Source organism: Homalodisca vitripennis, chromosome 8 (genome assembly GCF_021130785.1).
Source record: "Homalodisca vitripennis isolate AUS2020 chromosome 8, UT_GWSS_2.1, whole genome shotgun sequence".
NCBI lineage: Eukaryota > Metazoa > Arthropoda > Insecta > Hemiptera > Cicadellidae > Homalodisca > Homalodisca vitripennis.
The window spans coordinates 117,055,487-117,075,316 of NC_060214.1; the positions used below are offsets into that span (position 1 = coordinate 117,055,487).

Here is a 19,830-nt window from a genome sequence, read left to right on the forward strand (position 1 = left end):
GGCAATATTCACCACTATGGAACCAGGAACGCTGGCACTTATGACCTACCTGCCCACCGCCTTAACATCTTCAAGAAAAAGCCTTCATATATTGGTGCAAAGTTCTGGAATTTGCTGCCAGCTCATGTCGCCCAACTAGACATCAAATCCTTCCGAAGAGGACTTATGAACTGGCTGATGGACCGCCCATTCTATTCGGTGCAGGAGTTCCTGAGGTTGGAAGGAGGACTACAACCCCTAAACTGGAGTACAAAGATACCAATCGCTCTGAAAATGCTACACACATATATATATGATACAATTTCATGTACAAAACTCTCCTCTTTGAATATCAATACTAATTTTCCAATACACCAGGAATTTAGCTGTGTGCACCGAACCCAAATGCTACCCTTTCAACAAATAAACGCTATATGTGTGGCGGGTTGTGTTTACTTGCTGGCCGCTGAGATGAAAGCACAATAATCTTTTTAACATCAGTTTAAACTCACGATTTCAATTTGCCAATAAAGTATTTACAAATAAGTTATTTTGAAAAACACGTTAAACGAGACTATAAAAATTGAATAAATAACAAAAAAGTATATGTACTATTATTTAAATTTCTCTAATTATTTCCTCGGACCCTTTCTCTCCGCCCACATAAACAATTATCAGTCTCTTGCCCTTGTGAATCGGAACGTGTAACCCTCTATTTGCCTCCCTCATAAAATACTCTGAACATAAAAGAAGTTATGAAATTACTTTGTGGGGTAATTGCTCAGATTTTTAAAAACTCTTTATTAATCAAAAGTCAATTATTAGAACAATAGGTCGTTGCAACTCAAGAACAACATGTAAACCGTTATTTAAAAAATTTAACATCCTTACTTTGACATGTATATACATTTTTTGAAATGCTTAAATTAATACATAAGAATCCTGATCAATTTGAAAAATACAAATTTAATCATAGATATCACAAAAGAAATTTTAATTTGTTTTAATTAACTAACAATAACTAAAAAATTTGAAACTAGTCCTCCTTTATCTAGGTTAGAAATTATATAATAATATTCCACAGTTGTATAAAAAACATTCCTTATCTACATTTACAAAAAAATTAAAATAAGCACTTTGTCAAAAAACTTATTATAGTATAAATTAATTCTTTGAAGATAGTTTATTATGAAATCGAATAATAAAAATATATCTTTAAAAAAATTGTAAAATGGGTTTAGCCTTGGATTTAATAATTTTTTGTTTTGTTTTATAGATCAATGTATCAAAAGTGATTATTTATATGTATGAAAAGTAATGTTTTAGAATAAGTTTAGTTATGTAGTTTTTAATAATGGACTATGTACCAGGTTTTATTACATTGTGATAACAGGAAACATATTATACAATAAATATTTGTCTATTGACTCAATTGTTTTGTGGCTCATAACCAATGTTTTTTAATAAAAGATTTTCCATCAGAGATTTTTAGCAAGTGAGATGAGGATGTACGAAGATTATCAGTACGATTCCGAGGAAGGAGGCTGTCATCGTTGATGTCATAGGAAATTTTTTCGGGACGCAGCGCATAACGCTAACCCCTCCTGCTTATCACCACAAACTCAAGGCCACTCGCGTCGGTAAAGTCCTCGAACTGTACCAGGAAGAAAAACGAAATCACACTTAATCACCAGAGTCTTGAGTGTTACAACAAAAAACAACCTATATTACGGACAATTTTCTGAAAAATTTACCTGACAGGATAAGGAATAAAAAAAATGTTATTATATTTCAGAAAAACTTAAATAATTACCTAGCTAATAGTTTACATTATCCAATTGACGAATTCTATAATTATCTGAATTAAGCATGCATTAATATGCAGAACAATTATTTTGGTTTATTAAATAAATTACCATAGTCTTAACTTTATTGTAATAAATAATGTATAATATGACAATAATCCATGTATACTCCATGTACAATGTATGAATAAAGAGATTTGAAATTGAAATTGACAACTGTACATTAATAATTTATTTCTTATGGGATTTACAAGTAATCGATATTCCAAGAACCTTTGGTGATAAAAAAATGTTTTATTACAAAAAGATGAGAATTGAGAATTCTATTTGATTTTTTTCGGGTTCATAAAGAACACAGTTGTAAATTTAAACAATGTTTAAACGGTTGCCATATTGAAACAAGATGGCGTACCGAGCTGGCAAATGGAACTTAGTCAAGACAAATATTTTTGTACGAAGTTTGAAATTTTTACTATTTCATTTGCCTTTTCTTGGTGCATACAAAATTTGTATGGGATTTAAATGTAATTGTATCTTAAAAACCGTTCAAGATACAAAAAAGTTGATTTCAATTTTGTAAGTATTCCAGAACACTTTTTATTTTTCCTCTATGTTTATAAGTATCGGAGGTGTTAATTTTTTTTTATTAATGTACCGAGCCGGCCAATGGTGGAACTTAGCCGAGACATTTATAAGATCAGTTTTCATATAAAGTTTTTAACTTGTATGGCCTAATTTTTTGGACCATTATTGTTTACACAAGCAGAGTTATATAGCATATATATATGTATTTATAAATAAACTTTAGAATGGGAGGTGGTTTTGGGCTCTGGAGAACATTTTCTGTGAAGTTATGTAGAAATCTTTCTTAAGTACTATTCTAAGCACAAATAGAGTAGAAGGTCGACATTTCATTGAAGGAGGAGCTCTTCTTATTGGAACACACTATTTTCTGTTATTTTATAAAAGAAAACTCACAGTTCGATAATAATTTGTATTGGAATATATTTATATAAAACACATTCCCAGTTATATATCTGACCAGTACACACATCTGACAACAGGAAAAGAGATTTTGTAACAATTCCATTCAATGCATTTCTAAATATCATGAAAACCAAAAGATTTACTCACTTCCTCAGGCATCTCACTTGTCAGATCTATTACACCATTTACGCCTTGGTGAGTGTTTGCAGCTGAACACTCTGCAAGTCCTTTGTCAGCAGAGGCAGGAGGATTGTTATCATTGCAAATGTTCTGTAAAATAAACAATAACATACAGAATATAAAAAATACTTTAAACGAAACATTGTAAAAATTTAAGTTTGACAAAACAAAGGATTCATTCAAATATAAAATCCCCTCCTTTGATAAAAGATTTATCTGTAAAAACAATGTGAAACCTTTTATTTGGATTCTACCTAATATATTTTTTAATAGGAACTAAATCATTAAAGGATTTTGTGTATAAAAAACACTAACATCGACAAAACATACAAAAATGGTAAACCGTAAAAAAAGGGAGGTATAGAGGTTGCCCAGAGGTACCATTTGGTACATCATACCATTTGGTATCAAGTTGATATCACACAGCTTGTGCATTTATGGTGGACAATTGTAGAATAGTATGTATTTTCACAAATTGGCATTACCGTTCTAACACCTTGTACTTTCACAAATTGGCATTACCGTTCTAACACCTTTGGTTTCAAAACTCATGTTTCCATATATGGTTATTGATAATGGTATGATAAAAGGCATGTTTTTTACACAAGTACTGTTTTTATAAAAAAGTAACTTATTTGTAACCATAAAAGTCCATAATTTGATTTGAGTCTTTTGTTGATAATTGGCACCGTTATTAAGGCACTGCCTAAACGCTTGTTTTTGTGCTCCTCAGTCAACATTTTTAATACCCATCGTGAGCACGATTTTTTATAGTTCAAACGTTTAGTAACAATGTCTTGGAACTTGTCTAATGTGAAAGAAATCGTGAAGCGTCTATCGGTTTCACATTTTCGTAAGTGATCACTGAAGACCCAATCTATTCCTCGTCATAACATTCTTTCGGCCATCTTTAAAAGCTCTTACCCATTTTTGTACCATTCCATCGCCCATTATGTTTTGTACGTACACTTTGCAAATTTGACAGTGAATTTCAACTGCTTTAATGTCTTTAGCACTAAGAAAACGGATAACAGTACGTATTGGTGGAGGCATTTTAAGTTTACATAAAATATGTAAGCATGATCGTTAATATTTGGTATAACTCAAATCAAATCAAAATACTATTTATTCATACTGTATTACATGAATACAATTGAATTGTGTCAAAAATTTACAAATTAAGACCATATTATATTTATGATGTTTTACTGAATTAAAATAGAGTACCATACAATATCCTCATAGTTCAGTGAATGAATAAAGGGTTTTATTTATTAAAACCATTTTTAGTGTGTTTTTTAAATTTGGGAAAAGAAGTTTCTAATTTTATATTTTAGTGTATTTTCTTGTAGAAGTTAATTTCCAGCATATTATGGTTTTTTTTTCAAAAAGTTCCAATTGATGAGAAGGAGTAGCCAATTCGTCTCTCTGTATTGTGTTATACTGGTGATTAGTACCATTTAGCATTTGCTCTCCAATTCTTGACCTGACTGACAATATTACTTCATAAACATATAGTCCATAAACAGTAAGAATCTAACGTTGCGCAAATTTTTCCTTTACTGAGGTTTGTGGCTTTAGGTTCAATATAATTCTTATTGCCTTTTTTTGTACTTTTAGAACTGAATCAAGATTTTTTGATGTTGTTGCTCCATATAAAGATGTGCCAAAACTAATTATGGAGTGTGAGTAAGAAAAATAAATCATTTTTTAAGTTTTATAATCATACAGATATTTTAATATTGTCATTGCATATAAACCGGAGGAAAATGTTGAAAGAACTTTATCAACATGATTGTCCCAGTTAAGATTTTTGTCCACAATTAATCCCAAAAAATTTACTTCTTCTACTTAGGATATTTTAAACTCAACCTGTGCTAACTGGTGGCTCATTAATTTTAAAGTTTTTTGTTTGGAACATCATACAACTAGTTTTTTCTAAATTAAGAAGCAGATTGTTTTCAGTGAAATAATCAGTAAGACTTATTTGATTACTATTTATTTTTATTTCGACGCTATACCATGAAGATGCATTAATATTTAGACTTGTGTCATCTGCATACAAATATGAACTGCGTCTGTGGTACACCAAAAGATATAGATATACAGCGCACTTCCACCAGACACTGACCATATTGCTGCGACAGTGGAATTTGAAAATTGTATATACTTAAAAAAACACACCATGTATATCCACCATACATCAATGCATAGGAATGGTTATTTACATACATTTTAAAAATACATACTTATTCTGACAATGTTAGTTACATTTACGAGAGCTCTCCAGAAAGTAGATTACGTTTCACTCTGTAACCGTTAAGGACGGGACTATCGCAGCCATTTTGATGTCACAGCATTTCTCTGTACAGTGGCTGTCCAGCTGTGCTAGTGATAGGTAACTGTCACTTCTTGTTGTTTTACAATAGCAGTTTAAAATGTGTGATGCAATTGAACATCCCGCAAGTTGTGAAGGGAGGGCGGTAGGTAATATGGTTTTTTTTGGCTAAGCACCATAAACCAATTGATATTTATCGCCAACTCTGTGAAGTTTATGGGAACGATGAGATTACTGAAGGTGGAGTGTGTCAGTGGTGCACTACGTTTCAAAATGGCCGAACTAATGTGCATGGTGACAAACGAAGTGGACTGCCAAGCATTGTGACTTGATGAAATTGTCTCTAAAGCCGATGAGAAGATTAAAGACCACCAATTCACAATAACAAAACTCTTACTTAGTTTTCCTCAAATTTCAAGGAGTTTGTTACACAAATTTGTTATTCAGAAGTAAGGTTACCATAAATCTTGTACAAGATGGTACAGAAAATCAGCGTATGGCTGCTTCGACATTTTTGGACACGAAAAGGATGGTGACTTGCTTCGATCGAATCATTACAGGAGATGAGACTTAGGTAAAACATGTGAATTGCTAAACCAAATTAGCCTACGGATGACAACGTGGAACTGCAGGAGGGTGTGACTACCTGGTTGAAGTCTCAGGCAGCAGAATTTTATAGAATAGAATAGAATAGAATAATGCTTTATTTCTGAACATCAAGTACAGAGAATGGTGTCAAGTATGTTGAGGTTAGACAATTCAATATTGGATGAATATACAATGTTATCATGTTCTTAAGTTAAGTCCACTGTCTTTGGTCTTGTCAAGAAACTCTTCGATTGAGTAGACTGGATTATCTGTCAACCAGGAGCTCAATCTGTGTTTCAGCGCTTCGCCTGTCAGTAGCTTAAAGTCAGCAGGGAGATGGTTGTAGAGTTTAGCCCCGATGAATGATGGTTTTCTTTCATAAAGAGCTGTCCTATGTCTCGCAACGGGGATTCTTGATGAATGTCTAGTGTCATGAAAATGTAATCTTGTTTCTTTTGGGAGTCCTAATTTATCAACATGGAGTATGACTGCCTGTATGTAAATTGAGATTACTGTTTTAATTTTGAGGTTTTTAAATTCTTCTCGGCAACTGTCTCGTGCTTTTAGGTCTGCTATGGATCTTACAGCTGACTTCTGGATGGTGAGTATACGATTTAAGTTGGTAGTTGATGTGCCACCCCATACTACTATACCATACCTCAAGTATGTCTCAAATAAAGCAAAGTATGCCATCTTTGCTGCTTCTATGTTGCTGATGCATTTAATTCTTCTTATTACATAGAGAGCAGAGTTGAGTTTCTTGCACAGGATGTCAACATGTGGGCCCCATGTCAAATTTGAGTCTAGAGTGAGACCCAAAAGGTCAGTTTGGTCTGCAAGGTCAATATCAGGAAGGGCCGGGATTTGTTCACCTCTTCTGCTGAAATTGATCTGTTTTGTTTTAGAAGGGTTTGCTACCAAGTTATTTGTAAGGCAGTAGTCGTATGTCATGTTTAGGGCAATGTATGCACTGATGCTGATGTCCTCTGGTGTGTCTCCTTTCAGTAAAAGGGTTGTGTCATCTGCGTACATCACCACCGAACTGTAGTCCTTGATGTAATCAGGGAAGTCATTTGTCAAAAGTATAAAAAGTACAGGCCCAAGCACCGATCCTTGTGGTACTCCTCTTTCAATCGAACGTAACTTTGATTTTACTGTTCGAGTAACACCATTTTCCATGTAACTGAGCTCTACCAGTTGACTCCGTCCTCTGAGATAGCTTTCAAACCAGTGTTTAGCAGTTTCCTGGACCCCTAGTGCCTCTAACTTATCAAGAATGATATCATGGCTAAGGCAGTCGAACGCTTTTGAGTAGTCAAGGAGAACAGCAGTGGTGTATTTGCCTTTGTCAATGTGATCAATAATAAATTCTACTAGGTCTGTTAAGGCTGTGGCTGTAGATCTACCCTTTAAAAAACCATGTTGGCAGTTAGTGAGGAGGTCAAGTTGTGTCAAATGGTCTATGAGTCTCTTCAGGACGATTTTCTCAAAGATTTTGGAAAAGGTGGGAATTATTGAAATGGGGCGATAGTTACTGAGGTTGGTTGAGATTCCTTTTTTCAGTTTTGGGTACACTTTTGATACTTTGAGAGCCGAGGGGAAAATGCCGCTTTTGAAGGATTTGTTGATAACATCAACAAGAGGAGCAATGATTGTTTCAGCACAGTGTTTTACCAGCTTAGCAGAGATTTCATCTAGACCACTGGAGGTTTTATTCTTCAGGGAGGAGATGATTTCTTCAACTTCCCTCACAGTTGTGTCTGTTAGAATAAGCTTTGTCTGTGTTAGCCTAGGCCTAGGTGTTGTGACTCTAGTAGATGGTTGATTTAGGTTGCTAGCTGCTCTTAATGTGTCCTCTGCGATGTTTGAGAAATAGGTGTTGAGTTCTTCTACAATGTCTTCAGGTTTTACTATGGTTTTCCCTTCAGTAATTAATTTGATGAGTGGATTGTTCTTCTCCCCTCTTTTTGTAGCCCTCTCAGAGTTCACTATCTCCCAAGCTGCTTTGGATTTATTGCTGGACTGCTGTATATGGTTTGCTGCACTCTCTTGCCTTAATTTCCTCAGTCTTAGGTCATATTGCTTCTTTTTACTAGCCATGGCAGATCTGTTTCTCTCTAGCCCTGTCAATTCATACATACGAAGCAACTGAAGATAGTCCTGCTTTAGTTGGGTAATTTCTATGTCATTGTAGTTAACATAGGTTTTGCTTTTTCTCTGCCTAAGTTTCTTTAGTGGACATGCAGCATTTATTTCCATAGTCATAGTATTTAGAAGATTGTTATAGGCTTCATCGGCTGATATCGTTGAGTAGACTTCGGTCCACATTTGTTGTGCAAGGCCAAGTTTAAGGTGGTTAAGTGTATTAACATTTATTTGTCTTCTGATTTGGGATGTCTGTCTTGGTTGCTCGGTGGTAATATCTAGCACACAAAGTTGTCCTTTGTGATCTGATAGACCTGTATCAAGTATGTGCACTTTGAGGCTCTCTATGGGGAAGTTTGTACAAACACAATCAATCGAGGAAACTGAGTGATAAGTAATTCTAGTTGGCGGAAGGTTTAGTCTGTTAAAGTTATAAGCTGCTAGAGTCTCTTCAAATCTGTTTTTGGATTTGTGTACCTTTAAACAATCAATGTTTATGTCACCTACCAGAACAACGCTACTTTTATGTGGTTCAGTTTGCTCTAAAACTTGTGACAAAATTCTGAGTGCATCTTCTAAATTTGCTTGTGGGGGTCTGTACACTCCAATTATAGTAATGTTGGTTTTACTGATGTTTAGGGCTGCTACTGCTATTTCACATGTAAGTTCCTCACTAAGATCTCCCACACTCATAGATTCTGCCTCAATCACTGTGTCATCTTTTGTGAAAATAACTACTCCTCCATATTTATGTTGTGTTCTGCAGAAATTTGTGACTAGCTTGTATTCAGGAATTATTGTATTCAACAATTCATTCTGCTTTAGACCATGTTCTGTTAGTACTAATATGTTTGGAGAGGTGTCATGTAATAAGTGGTTGAGTTGCTCTCTTTTGTTCTCTAGGTTCCTTATGTTTTGGTGGAGGATACTAATTTTTGAAGAGTGTCTTTTTCCTTTGCTTATTATTGTATTTTTATTTTGCTGTTTGTCTTGTTGCTGTGTAATAAAAAATGATTAGGTTGTTGCACATCAGCTTGCAGTAGTTTCTGACTTTGGGTCTTGGGAAAAGAGTGAATCTGTTGTGTAGAGAGCTCTTGAGTCAAGGGTGCAGTTGCAGAAGTATTGTCGCCTAGTGGCGGGTTGGTCCTGACATAGGTATTATCTATTCTCAAAAGGTTTTTATAGAACTCTATGTGTTTTAAAAAGAAATCTTCATATTTTTCATCTGCTAGTCTTATTTTTGCATTTATTGGTGGTGACTTGTTCACATTCAATTTTATTTTGGAGTTGACAGACATTGTGTTTTGTAGAGTTTTATGTTTTCTAGCGGTTGCAACTTGAAAAGAAACACTGTAGAAGTTTCCTTTTGTGTTCTTGGTTGGGAGAGGTGTGTGCTGGGTACTGTGAGTAGTCAGGCTGTCTTCTCGGCCAGATGTGTTGATGTGTTTAGAGCCTATCACGGAGTCAGTCAGTTTCTGGTCAATGGCATGTGTGATTTCTGATATCAGGGAGTGGTTCTGTTTTGTTGGGGACACAGTCAAAATGTTTTCCAGTTTTTGGTTGCAGGTTTGCCTGATTCCTGATGTCAAAAAGTGGCTTGGGCTTGTCGGAGTTGTCAAAAGATTTTCCAGTTTTTGGTTGCAGGTTTGCCTGATTCCTGATGTCAAAGAGTGGCTTGGGCTTGTCAGAGTTGTAGTCAAATGATTTTCCAGTTTTTGGTTGCAGGTTTGCCTGATTCCTGATGTCAATGAGTGGCTTGGGCTTGTCGGAGTTGTCAAATGATTTTCCAGTTTTTGGTTGCAGGTTTGTCTGATTCCTGATGTCAAAAAGTTGCTTGCATTGTTACCTACTGCAGTTAGGTTTTTTGTCTTATTTGCTGTGGTACTCATCCTTGTGTTTTCAAAACATGAAATTGACAGTTCGTCTTGAAGGGAGACGTCAAGAGGCAGTGAGTTGGTATAAAGAGTTTGAGTTGTTAATTGGTCTAGATGACTATTGTTTAGAACTATGTTAGAATGTTTAGTGTGACTTTTGATTCTGCTGAAAAAGGCGGATAAGTAGGATTTTGTAATTTGTTCTTGTTCTGTAAGTTTAAGCAGAAGCTTTTCTGTGTCGTTCCTCATAGCTGCAATAGTTGAGTTTTTGTCAATAATTTCTTGTTTTAGCCTTTCTTCACGATTTGACAGGGAATTAAGTTCTTGTTTCAAAGCTTTTTCAGATTGTTCCGATAGATTAGTTTGTTCAATTAGATTACACTGGAGTTGTTTAATTTTGTTAGTTAGGCTTTGGATTTCAAGTTCTGACTGTTGTATCAGTTCCTCTTTCAAATTCCGTTCTTCATCTGCTCTTTTCCTTATAAAGCTGGTCTCTTGCAGAAGCTCATTTTTCTTATCAGTCAGCCCTTTGATTATTTCATCCTTTTCCTTACAACTAGCTTCTACTTCCATAAAAAACTGTATGTCGTTACTTCTCTTTTCCAGTTCTTTTATCAATTCTACATTTTCATCTTGTAGAAATTGTAAGTCTTGCCTAAGCTTGGTATTCTCTGTCAGCAGTGCATTGCCTGCTTCGGCTGCTAGGGTCAGGGATGTTTCTAGGTCAAGGTCATCAGTCTTCTCAAGGTTGTCAATCTTTTTGCTAATTTCATTTACTTCGGTACAGGGCTGTGTGAGATTTATTTCCTTTTCTTCAGCTTCCTTTAAGGCAGCATTAAACTTTTTGTTCCGGTAGTTATCTGCTTTTGGTTGCCCATATACTAATATATTTTCCTCGTACGAGTATAAATCACTGTGCTTTACTGTGGCATGATCATGGCTGCCAAAAAATTGGACATAGTATTTTAAGCTTTTCCCTGTACCATTATTGCTTATTACTCTCTCTACTATTCCTGGCCAGTGTGGATAGCCTTTCAGCTTAATAATTCAGCTTTATAACTTTGGAATTTCAAAACTAGTTCACCGCCATGATAAGTGCCTAAATTTGTATGGTGACTATGATGAAAAATAGTATTTTAATGTCACTTTATTAGTCACATTTTTTTTTTATATTGTTCTTATATTAAAACAATCTACTTTCTGAACAGCCCTCATAACATACACCCAAACAAATAATAATGAAGAATCCTGTGGCCAACAGCAGTTTAGAGGGATCTAGATGGGTTAATGAAATGAAAAAGTGCTTTATTGTAAAAGAAAAACAAGAAATAGCATTACTTTTTTCAGGTAATTCAATACTTTTCTAGATGTCCTGTTTAAATCCAATCAGATAACAAATTCGTATAGCACAGTGAAAGCCTGGTATAACCGTCGGCTTTAGATGGCCTACTCTTACTATAATAAGTAGTAACCATATTCGCCTTTAAGACATCAGTAACCAAACACAACAGTTAATTAGGAGAAAAGAACACAACAAACCGAAAATATTACTAGATGGGTTAATATCATGACAAATACCAGGTTAGGTGGCTGTGAAGACTCTACAGTCCTAACCCACTGATAGACCAATCGTACCTGTTTAAACATGTCTTGCAACAAAATCTCAGGGTTGGGTTCAACTTCATTTCTGCTGTCTTCAGCACTGTCTTCTTCACTGTCATCTTCTAGTATTGATAGAAGATATTCAACATCTTCTTCCAATTCAGGCCGCTAAAATTTAAAATTTTATTTTAAGATTAACATGTTCGCTGCTAAAAATCCCTATATAGAGTTCTGTGTATGCTGAAATTTTAAAAATATATTTTTACCTACTTTTGGATGAAATATGATACAAGTATTTGAAAATTACTCATTAGTCACAAAAATTATCACTCTCTACCATTTTGGGAATGCGGTAACTGTGGTTACCGCTAGCTCCTGGGAACAGTCTTCCTTGCCAGCTGGTACCTCTAGTTACCGCTCGCACTAGGGAACATTCCATTTATGGCATTGGGAATATTCCAAATGAATACATCTTAGTGAACTGTATTTTATTCGTTTTAGACAAATATAAACAATATTTATACGTAAACGTGTAATCCAAACTGAATGTAAAAGTTTATATAAATCTCCGCTAACTCACTAAAAATCAGTTATTATTTACAAATATGTGGTGAGTAATTATAACAAAATATATTTACATGTTTACTTGAAATGATTGTAGTTTACAATAAATATTGTATTACATACGTTTATAAAAATGTAAGAATAGAGAAGAAATAAGTTTACTAGAATAAGTATTGATACAAATGTGTATACATGGTGTCAATTAAGTCTGGAACCTCTTTTTTAATTTTTGAACCACAATAGAAAGAAATACCAAAGTTCACACATGCTTACTGGTGATAGTAACGCACACATCTGCCCAATTACCGACCGGATAATCCCTTTGGGGGATGGTCCACAAGGAGTCAGACAAAATTCTTAAGTAGCAGCATAGGTCAAGTTTGGTATCAAATTAAAGGTCTTACTTAGCAGAGTACAATGCCGCAAACCGGACTTCAAAAGGTGGATTCATTCAGTAGTTATAGCTATTTGAATTTTAAAACAATTGAACAATGTAAATTATTAAGTATTACAAGTAAACACCAATTTTTAAGTACCCGTGAACAAAGTAAGTGTTCAAAATGTTCCCCTCCCATCATCTGACAATGTAGTAATCAAAGCCAGGAATCAATAATTATTACCAATAACACAACTACTGTTAGAATGTGAAAGTGGCAGATAGAGTCATACACAGCATCCACAGAAACTTAACGTTTGGACAGGTATTATAGGAAATCAAATTATGGGCCCATTATTTATCAATGGTAATTTAAATGGTGACTCGTATCTAGCAATGCTCCAAAATGAGATAATTCCTGCACTACAAGCTGCTCTTGGTCGACAATTTCAAAGAATTTATTTCCAACAAGATGGCGCGCCACCACACTTTGCTCTCCTTGTTAGAGAATACTTGGATACAATATTCCTTCACAGATGGATTGGAAGACATGGTGCAGTAGAGTGGCCTGCTCGTTCCCCTGATTTATCTCCGCTGGATTTTTTTTCTTTGGGGATACCTCAAAGATAAAGTTTATCGTACTAAGCCTCGAGATTTGGCGCACCTAAGAAATCTCATAGTCCAAGAAGCTCAAGATATTCCTCGTGACTACCTTCAAAATGCAGTGGATGGCTTTTACAACCGCCTAGGACATTGCCAGACGATGGGAGGGGAACACTTGTTGGCGTTTACTTGTAATACTTAATAATTTACATTGTTCAACTGTTTTAAAATTCAAATAGCTATAACTACTGAATGAATCCACCTTTTGAAGTCCAGTTTGAGGCATTGTACTCTGCTAAGTAAGACCTTTAATTTGATACCAAACTTGACCTATGCTGCTATTTAAGAATTTTGTCTGACTCTTTGTGGCCGTCCCCCAAAGGGATTATCCGGTCGGTAATTGGGCAGATGTATGCGTTACTATCACCAGTAAGCACATGTGAACTTTGGTATTTTTTTATATTGTGGTTTAAAAATTAAAAAAGAGGTTCCAGACTTAATTGACACCCTGTATACATCCTAACAAACCCTCCCAAAAGTCGTTTATTATTTACAAATACACCTTGAACTTGATTGTTTTACAACAATTGGTTCCGGGGGAAGATCCATTGTGTTCCACAATCACTTACTACTAAAAAAACTTTAAAAATCATTAAAAATAATGAAAAAGTCTAATATGAAAACAAAGTGTATAAAAACGGGGGAAAAGTACGTCTCAAGGAGCGAGAAATACAGCGTTGTGATAGCTCGAGTGCTGACCGCACACTGACCTCATTTCAGAACAAAGCCTCTGTGGTAACCATAGTTACCGCCCGCTCCTAGTGCAGCGTAGCAGTGGCAGTTGTAACCAGAGTTACTGCCCGCAGCGAACGTGTTAACTTTAGCTGTTCAAACTATTTTGATGATGGATTGACATTTAGTCACTACGATTCTATTATATGGGGATCAAGTTATACCCAGAAGGGTTCACTTCTGGCTGGTTTATACCTTCCAGTTGAGCCTACACTGGGTACAGCAAACACCGATGTTTCACTTAATTCTGGACAACCTTATGGATGTCCAGGAGCGGCAAATTACTAACTGCAAATATCGAGATATTGGGGTGCAAGGGTAGATCAATAGGTCTAGCACACTGCAGGAGATGACTGTTGGAGGTGGTGGGGCAGTGCCTAAGTGTTAAAGATAGTTGCTAGTCCAAAAACATAAGGGCATACCACCCTTTGCTTGCTCTTATCTACAGGCTTGGCTTCTTCAAAGATCTTTTTACAACATAGCAGAGTACAGTATATGGACTGGCCCAACAACCTACCCAATTTGTATTGTGTGACACCATTTTCAATTTTGATAATTGTAAAATAAAGTTTCTCTCTCTATTAGTGCCCAAAATCCTTAATAGATCTCAGCAGGAGGCAGCCTCTACCAGGGCCAACGTTAACTCCAGGCTTTGTTGTGACGTCAAGAATGGTGGCTGAGAAACTGAAATGCGCTTGCTCGTAAAGCATTACGAAGTCCCGCACTCACACACTCTTACTGACCTAGTCCGATACCTATTGCTCAAAATGTATACAAACTGTATATCATTTTGATTAATGAGGGAACAAAATGATATCAATTAGTTTGTAGCTTTTCTCTTATATTTTTTCTAATTATGTAATAAGTCTTTAACATTCTTTGAATAATTGTTGAGCTGTATGTTACAAAATATGGTCACACACCTTTTTACTAAAATTAAATGAGATATTTTAAAATAAACACGTGTTGTTAAATATAAATTGTACCATTATCGAAACATTTCTAATTAATTCATGTACAGTAATTAATTGTGTTTGAGATTTCTTTTTGAGGAAAAGTGTACTATTAGTGTACTTCTGTAATACACTTAAATAATTTAAAATTTCAGGTTTAGGTTTCTTCAGTCTACTGTGGCTTATGACGGATAAATATTGACCAGCATCATTAATGTGTATTTCTTCAATAGTTTAACATAATAATAACGTCTACAAATTAAACACTTGTGTGATTTTAATATCTTAAATTTTAATTTATTATTAGAATATAAGCAAGCTTCTAATTTTAAAAGTTGTCTAGATTCTAACTACAATTACATAAGCTATATATTTCATACAAACCATTACATACCCCCATAACATTATATGGTGTATCTAATGTTATGGGGAAATAGCACAAGTGCCTGTGATGTCTTCTTAAATCAAAAAAGGACTGTTAGGTTGTTGGCTTGAATTAGCCATGCTGTAAGCTGTAGGATATATTTTATTAAGTTTAACATGTTGACTATTCCTATATTGTTCGTCTTACAAAATTCGCTACTTGTAAATAAACATTTTTATGAATGAAATACTTATTGTCACCAAACTAGATTTTTTATTATTTAAACTTGCCATCCACCAGACTTTAAAAAGTTTTAGAGAGTCACAGGTATGTTCAAATTAAGATGTGTGATGCCTTACCTTTACATACGAGGGGGTACCCAAAAGTAACCGGAATTGTATTGCTGGCAGCCGGCAGCGTGTAGTACACATTCCTGCCGCTAGGCGTGTGTCGCGCAACCCATTGCGAGCTCAGTGACCCCAGTTCCGTTGTCCTAGTGCATTCTGTTTGTTCGTAGTGACTGTTTTCGCTAACCCTGTTTTGTTCTTGTTTCGTTTTTTGTCATGGCAAGTTTAAGTGAACAACGTGCAGCTATGAAATTTTGTTTTTTACTTGGTAAAAATGCTGCAGAAACTATTTTAATGTTGAATACAGCTTACAAAGATGATGCTATGGGGAAAACTCAGGTCTACGAGTGGTTCGCTCGATTTAAAAATGGCGACATGTCGATTGAAGACAAACCTCGTTCTGGACGTCCATCAACCTCTCGAACGGACGAAAATGTTGAGAAAATTCGTGAACTTGTGCTCACCGACCGTCGACAGACAATTGAGGAACTATCAGAGAGTAGTGGGTTAACTTGGAGCTCGGTTCAGCAAATTTTAACAGGAGATTTAGGACTGAAAAGGGTTGCTGCCAAATTTGTTCCTCGACTTCTGACTGACCATCAAAAGGCACATATAGTTGAAACTTGCCACCTTCTGAAAGAACATCTCGAAAATGATAATTACTGGTGATGAGTCATGGTGCTATGGTTATGACCCAGAAACGAAGCAACAGTCAAGCCAATGGAAGTTGCCATCTTCACCTCGTCCAAAAAAATGTCGGCAAGTCAAATCAAACATCAAAACCATGTTGATTTGCTTTTTTGATGCTAAAGGCATTGTTCATTCTGAGTTTGTTCCTCCAGGTCAGACTGTCAACCAAACATTTTATTTGGAGATTTTAAGAAGATTGCGCAACAATGTTCGCCAGAAAAGACCCGATTTGTGGCAGACTGGAGACTGGTTCTTCCACCACGACAACGCACCGGCACACACAGCCATCTCAGTTAGGCAGTTTTTAGCCAAAAACGGCATGGTTCCGCTGCCCCACGCACCTTACTCGCCTGACCTCGCTCCATGCGACTTTTTTTTTATTTCCACACATGAAAAGAGGCTTGAAAGGTCAACGATTTGACAGCGTTGAAAAGGTTAAGAAAAAAAACGAAGCTCGAGCTTGCAGCCATTTCTAAAGATGACTACAAAAAATGTTTTGATCAATGGAAATACCGTTGGGACAAGTGTATTAGTTGTAATGGAGATTATTTTGAAGGTAATAAGGTCGTATTGTAAAAAATTTGATAATATATAATTTTTATAAAATAATTCCGGTTTTTTTTTTTGGGTACCCCCTCGTATAAAAGAACTGCAACTGCCCGAGTTAAAGAAAAGAATAACTAAATTTATAATCATGACAGCACCTTATTTTATTGCGATATGCAAGTAGATAATATCAAGTAGGTAAGTTTTTTACATTCTTATATTAGCTATATGTTTGTTTAACATACTATGTTGTTGATACAATTCTATTTGATTCGGTTACTTTTGTAACAATCTGTACAATTGTCATTATCAATCAATAACATGATTTGAAGGTTAACTCATTGGAAAGAGATAGGCAATATTTCAGACAAATACCCCTCTATTATTTTATAATTCTGAAATCTAGCAAACTGATTTTGGACGCTTGAAAAAACTGAGGCTACTGAAAAATCTATCAGAAACTGCTAATGACAATGCAAATTCAACCTTACACTTAACACATGCGATTCAACTGGTATTGTTTGCATACAATACTAATGATAACTTCTGTAAAATATTTCAATAAAGAAGTTTAGCTCACCTTTTTTTTCAATATGGATTTCTTCCCTTACTTCATTATACAATTCAGCATCCTAGAACATGACATTATTTTAGTCACTCATATTTCTAGTAGACTACATATAATAGAAAGGTATGTTAGCTAAACCAAAGGCATTTCAGGACCACACGACCTTACTTTGAATTATTGATTCAGGACACAAAGAGCCAAAATCCGGTTTACTAGAGGGTGGAAAGGTCCTTCTTCTTGAAACAATACTGTCAATTTCTCTTCTACTGTTTTCACCATTTCTACACTCAAAGCACAAAAAATGGTGTATAAATAATGTTCCAAAGAATGATTAAATTCCAAAATAAATGTCTGTGGTCCTTTTCTGGAAGAATATAGAAATATAGTTTGTACGGAAGCTACAGAGAAAATAAGAAAACAATAAATACAATTACTTAATGTTATATGTTAAAAAGGTTGTTAACTTTTATCGTTTACTTTTTTCAATTTTGGTAAGGATAGCACTTTACTAGATTCACAAAAAATAACAATCCAAAATTAAAGAAAGTTTATTACAAATAAAAATGTATTCAACTTGCACATTCAATTTTTTTTCAACTTGTACATTTACTTTTTAGAAAAAGCACATGAACAAAAAAGTGTAATGTTCTTGCCAGTTAAAAAGCCCTAAAAATCTGGCAAAACCGAACAATTACTTAAAACACATGAGTTATAAGACGGAAAACATAAATAAGACATGTGGATAAATTAATGGTGTCGTTTTTGTATTTTACTACAATACAACATACATTGAGAAATATCAATCATGAATATTATGTTGTTTGTGGTAAACATCGACCTAACCATGTGTAGTATGATGTTAGCACTATCAGGCGGTTCACTGACATTGCGTAGCACAACGGAAAGGATATAAAAATGCATAAATAATGTTACACAATTTAGTTTTAAGAGAATATTCATAGAATAAGGACTAATATGTATCTTAGTAGCTTGCACATTAATAGTGCAATATTGTTTAATGTAAAATATAGTATAATTATGAAATTACTACTGACACAACTTAAACCCAATTTAAGATTCGTTGATTTTTTAACCCTCCAAGTGATAGCGGCTCGGACCGAGCCGTTAGGGACTGCGTCTGAATCGATAACGGCTCGGTCCGAGCCGTTCGTGAAAAACAACGTAAAATAATAACTAGTATCGGAATTCAGCTATATTTTATACTAAACGGTTTAGAAAGAGTTCCTTTACTTGATACTCTATGTTGTATATTTTCAAGCAGATACAAATAAACATTATATGGAACTTGTTGATGAAAAGTACATTTTTTGGCAGTTTTGATTTGTTTATGCTGGTGAAAAACATATTCAAAATCAATTTTCATGTAAATATAAAACTACAAGAGTTATACATCTTTGTGTTCAAACTTAAATTGTGAATCTTTTGCATATAATAAATTTCAAATATGTCACTATGGAAATTGTAAAAAATAGCCTCAAAAAAATAAGTTTTGTTGGAAAATCTTTTTTTCAAGGTCATTAGTAAATAATATAATTTAAAAAAAAATTTTTCAGTTTTTCTTTATCATTACCATTTAGTACATATTATAGTGAACATTTTAATATATAATATGTTATATTTCAGGTATATTTGATATGTTTTATGAATTAAAACAAAAAAAACACTGCGCATCATCATAAAAAGGCCTATCACTGTACAGTAATATGAGTATCACTTGGAGGGTTAATTATAAATCTTATAGTTTCAAAATGATACGTATATTTTTAAAGACTTAAATTTCTGCTCAATAAAACTATTTAGTCTATTTTTTTTTTATCCTAATCTATTTTGTGTCTCCTTTGCAATTAAACCAGTAAATGAAAAGATTCACTTTGCTGGAATGGAAGTACAGTAGATTGAATTGAAAGGTTATTTACAATATAATTTGTATATATTTTTGACAGTAGAATAATGTCTTTCCAAAATTAAAGAGGGGTTTCTATGAGATACAAAGTGGAAAGTCTGGATCTGAACTCAAACAACTGATTTTTAATTGTAACTTGTATATCAGCAGCTTGTCTGGCAAAACGAATGAATTCATTAAAAAAACTATAGTAAAATCGAAAACATTTTGCACCTCACATCACTATTTGAAAAAAAGTCCCTATCTGTTTAAAACAAAAGCAGCTGTTGTAGAAGTGTTTGAATCAGACTTCAAACAAATACTCCACTTTTCAACAGAACTTGGAAGTAAACACGGCTCATTAGGCTATGTTTGGAGATTTATTCCAATCACGCCGGTGCTTATGAGTTGTGATACTCATTATATTTCAGTACAATACTCAAAATATAAATTAACTTACGTGATTTAAGTAACAGCCTTCTGCCAATTCTTCCCTCTTCTCTTCATCAGCCTGTAACATGATAGTTAAACGTAATTTTTTATTTAAGAACAATAAATTTTAGCAACACAATCCAGCAGTTTAATTCTTTCATAAGTGTTATTAATTATGCTCTTGATTTTGCTTG

The 19,830-nt window shown here is 34.5% G+C and overlaps 1 protein-coding gene across 13 annotated transcripts in view; it reads right to left on the reverse strand.

Moving 5' to 3' along the window:
* LOC124367976 (NK-tumor recognition protein-like) overlaps positions 1–19,830 on the reverse strand; it is a 107,339-nt gene that overhangs the window by 39,900 nt on the left and 47,609 nt on the right. For 10 of the 13 annotated variants that reach the window (XM_046825215.1, XM_046825224.1, XM_046825220.1 and 7 more), the window contains 4 exons: positions 19,665–19,715; positions 17,317–17,365; positions 11,532–11,668; positions 2,919–3,041 (listed from right to left, as the gene is read on the reverse strand). In XM_046825215.1, the coding sequence (XP_046681171.1) occupies positions 2,919–3,041; positions 11,532–11,668; positions 17,317–17,365; positions 19,665–19,715 (360 nt within the window). The remainder of the gene's footprint in view (positions 1–2,918; positions 3,042–11,531; positions 11,669–17,316; positions 17,366–19,664; positions 19,716–19,830) is intronic. The other 3 variants (XM_046825226.1, XM_046825225.1, XM_046825221.1) reach the window with 1 other exon arrangement.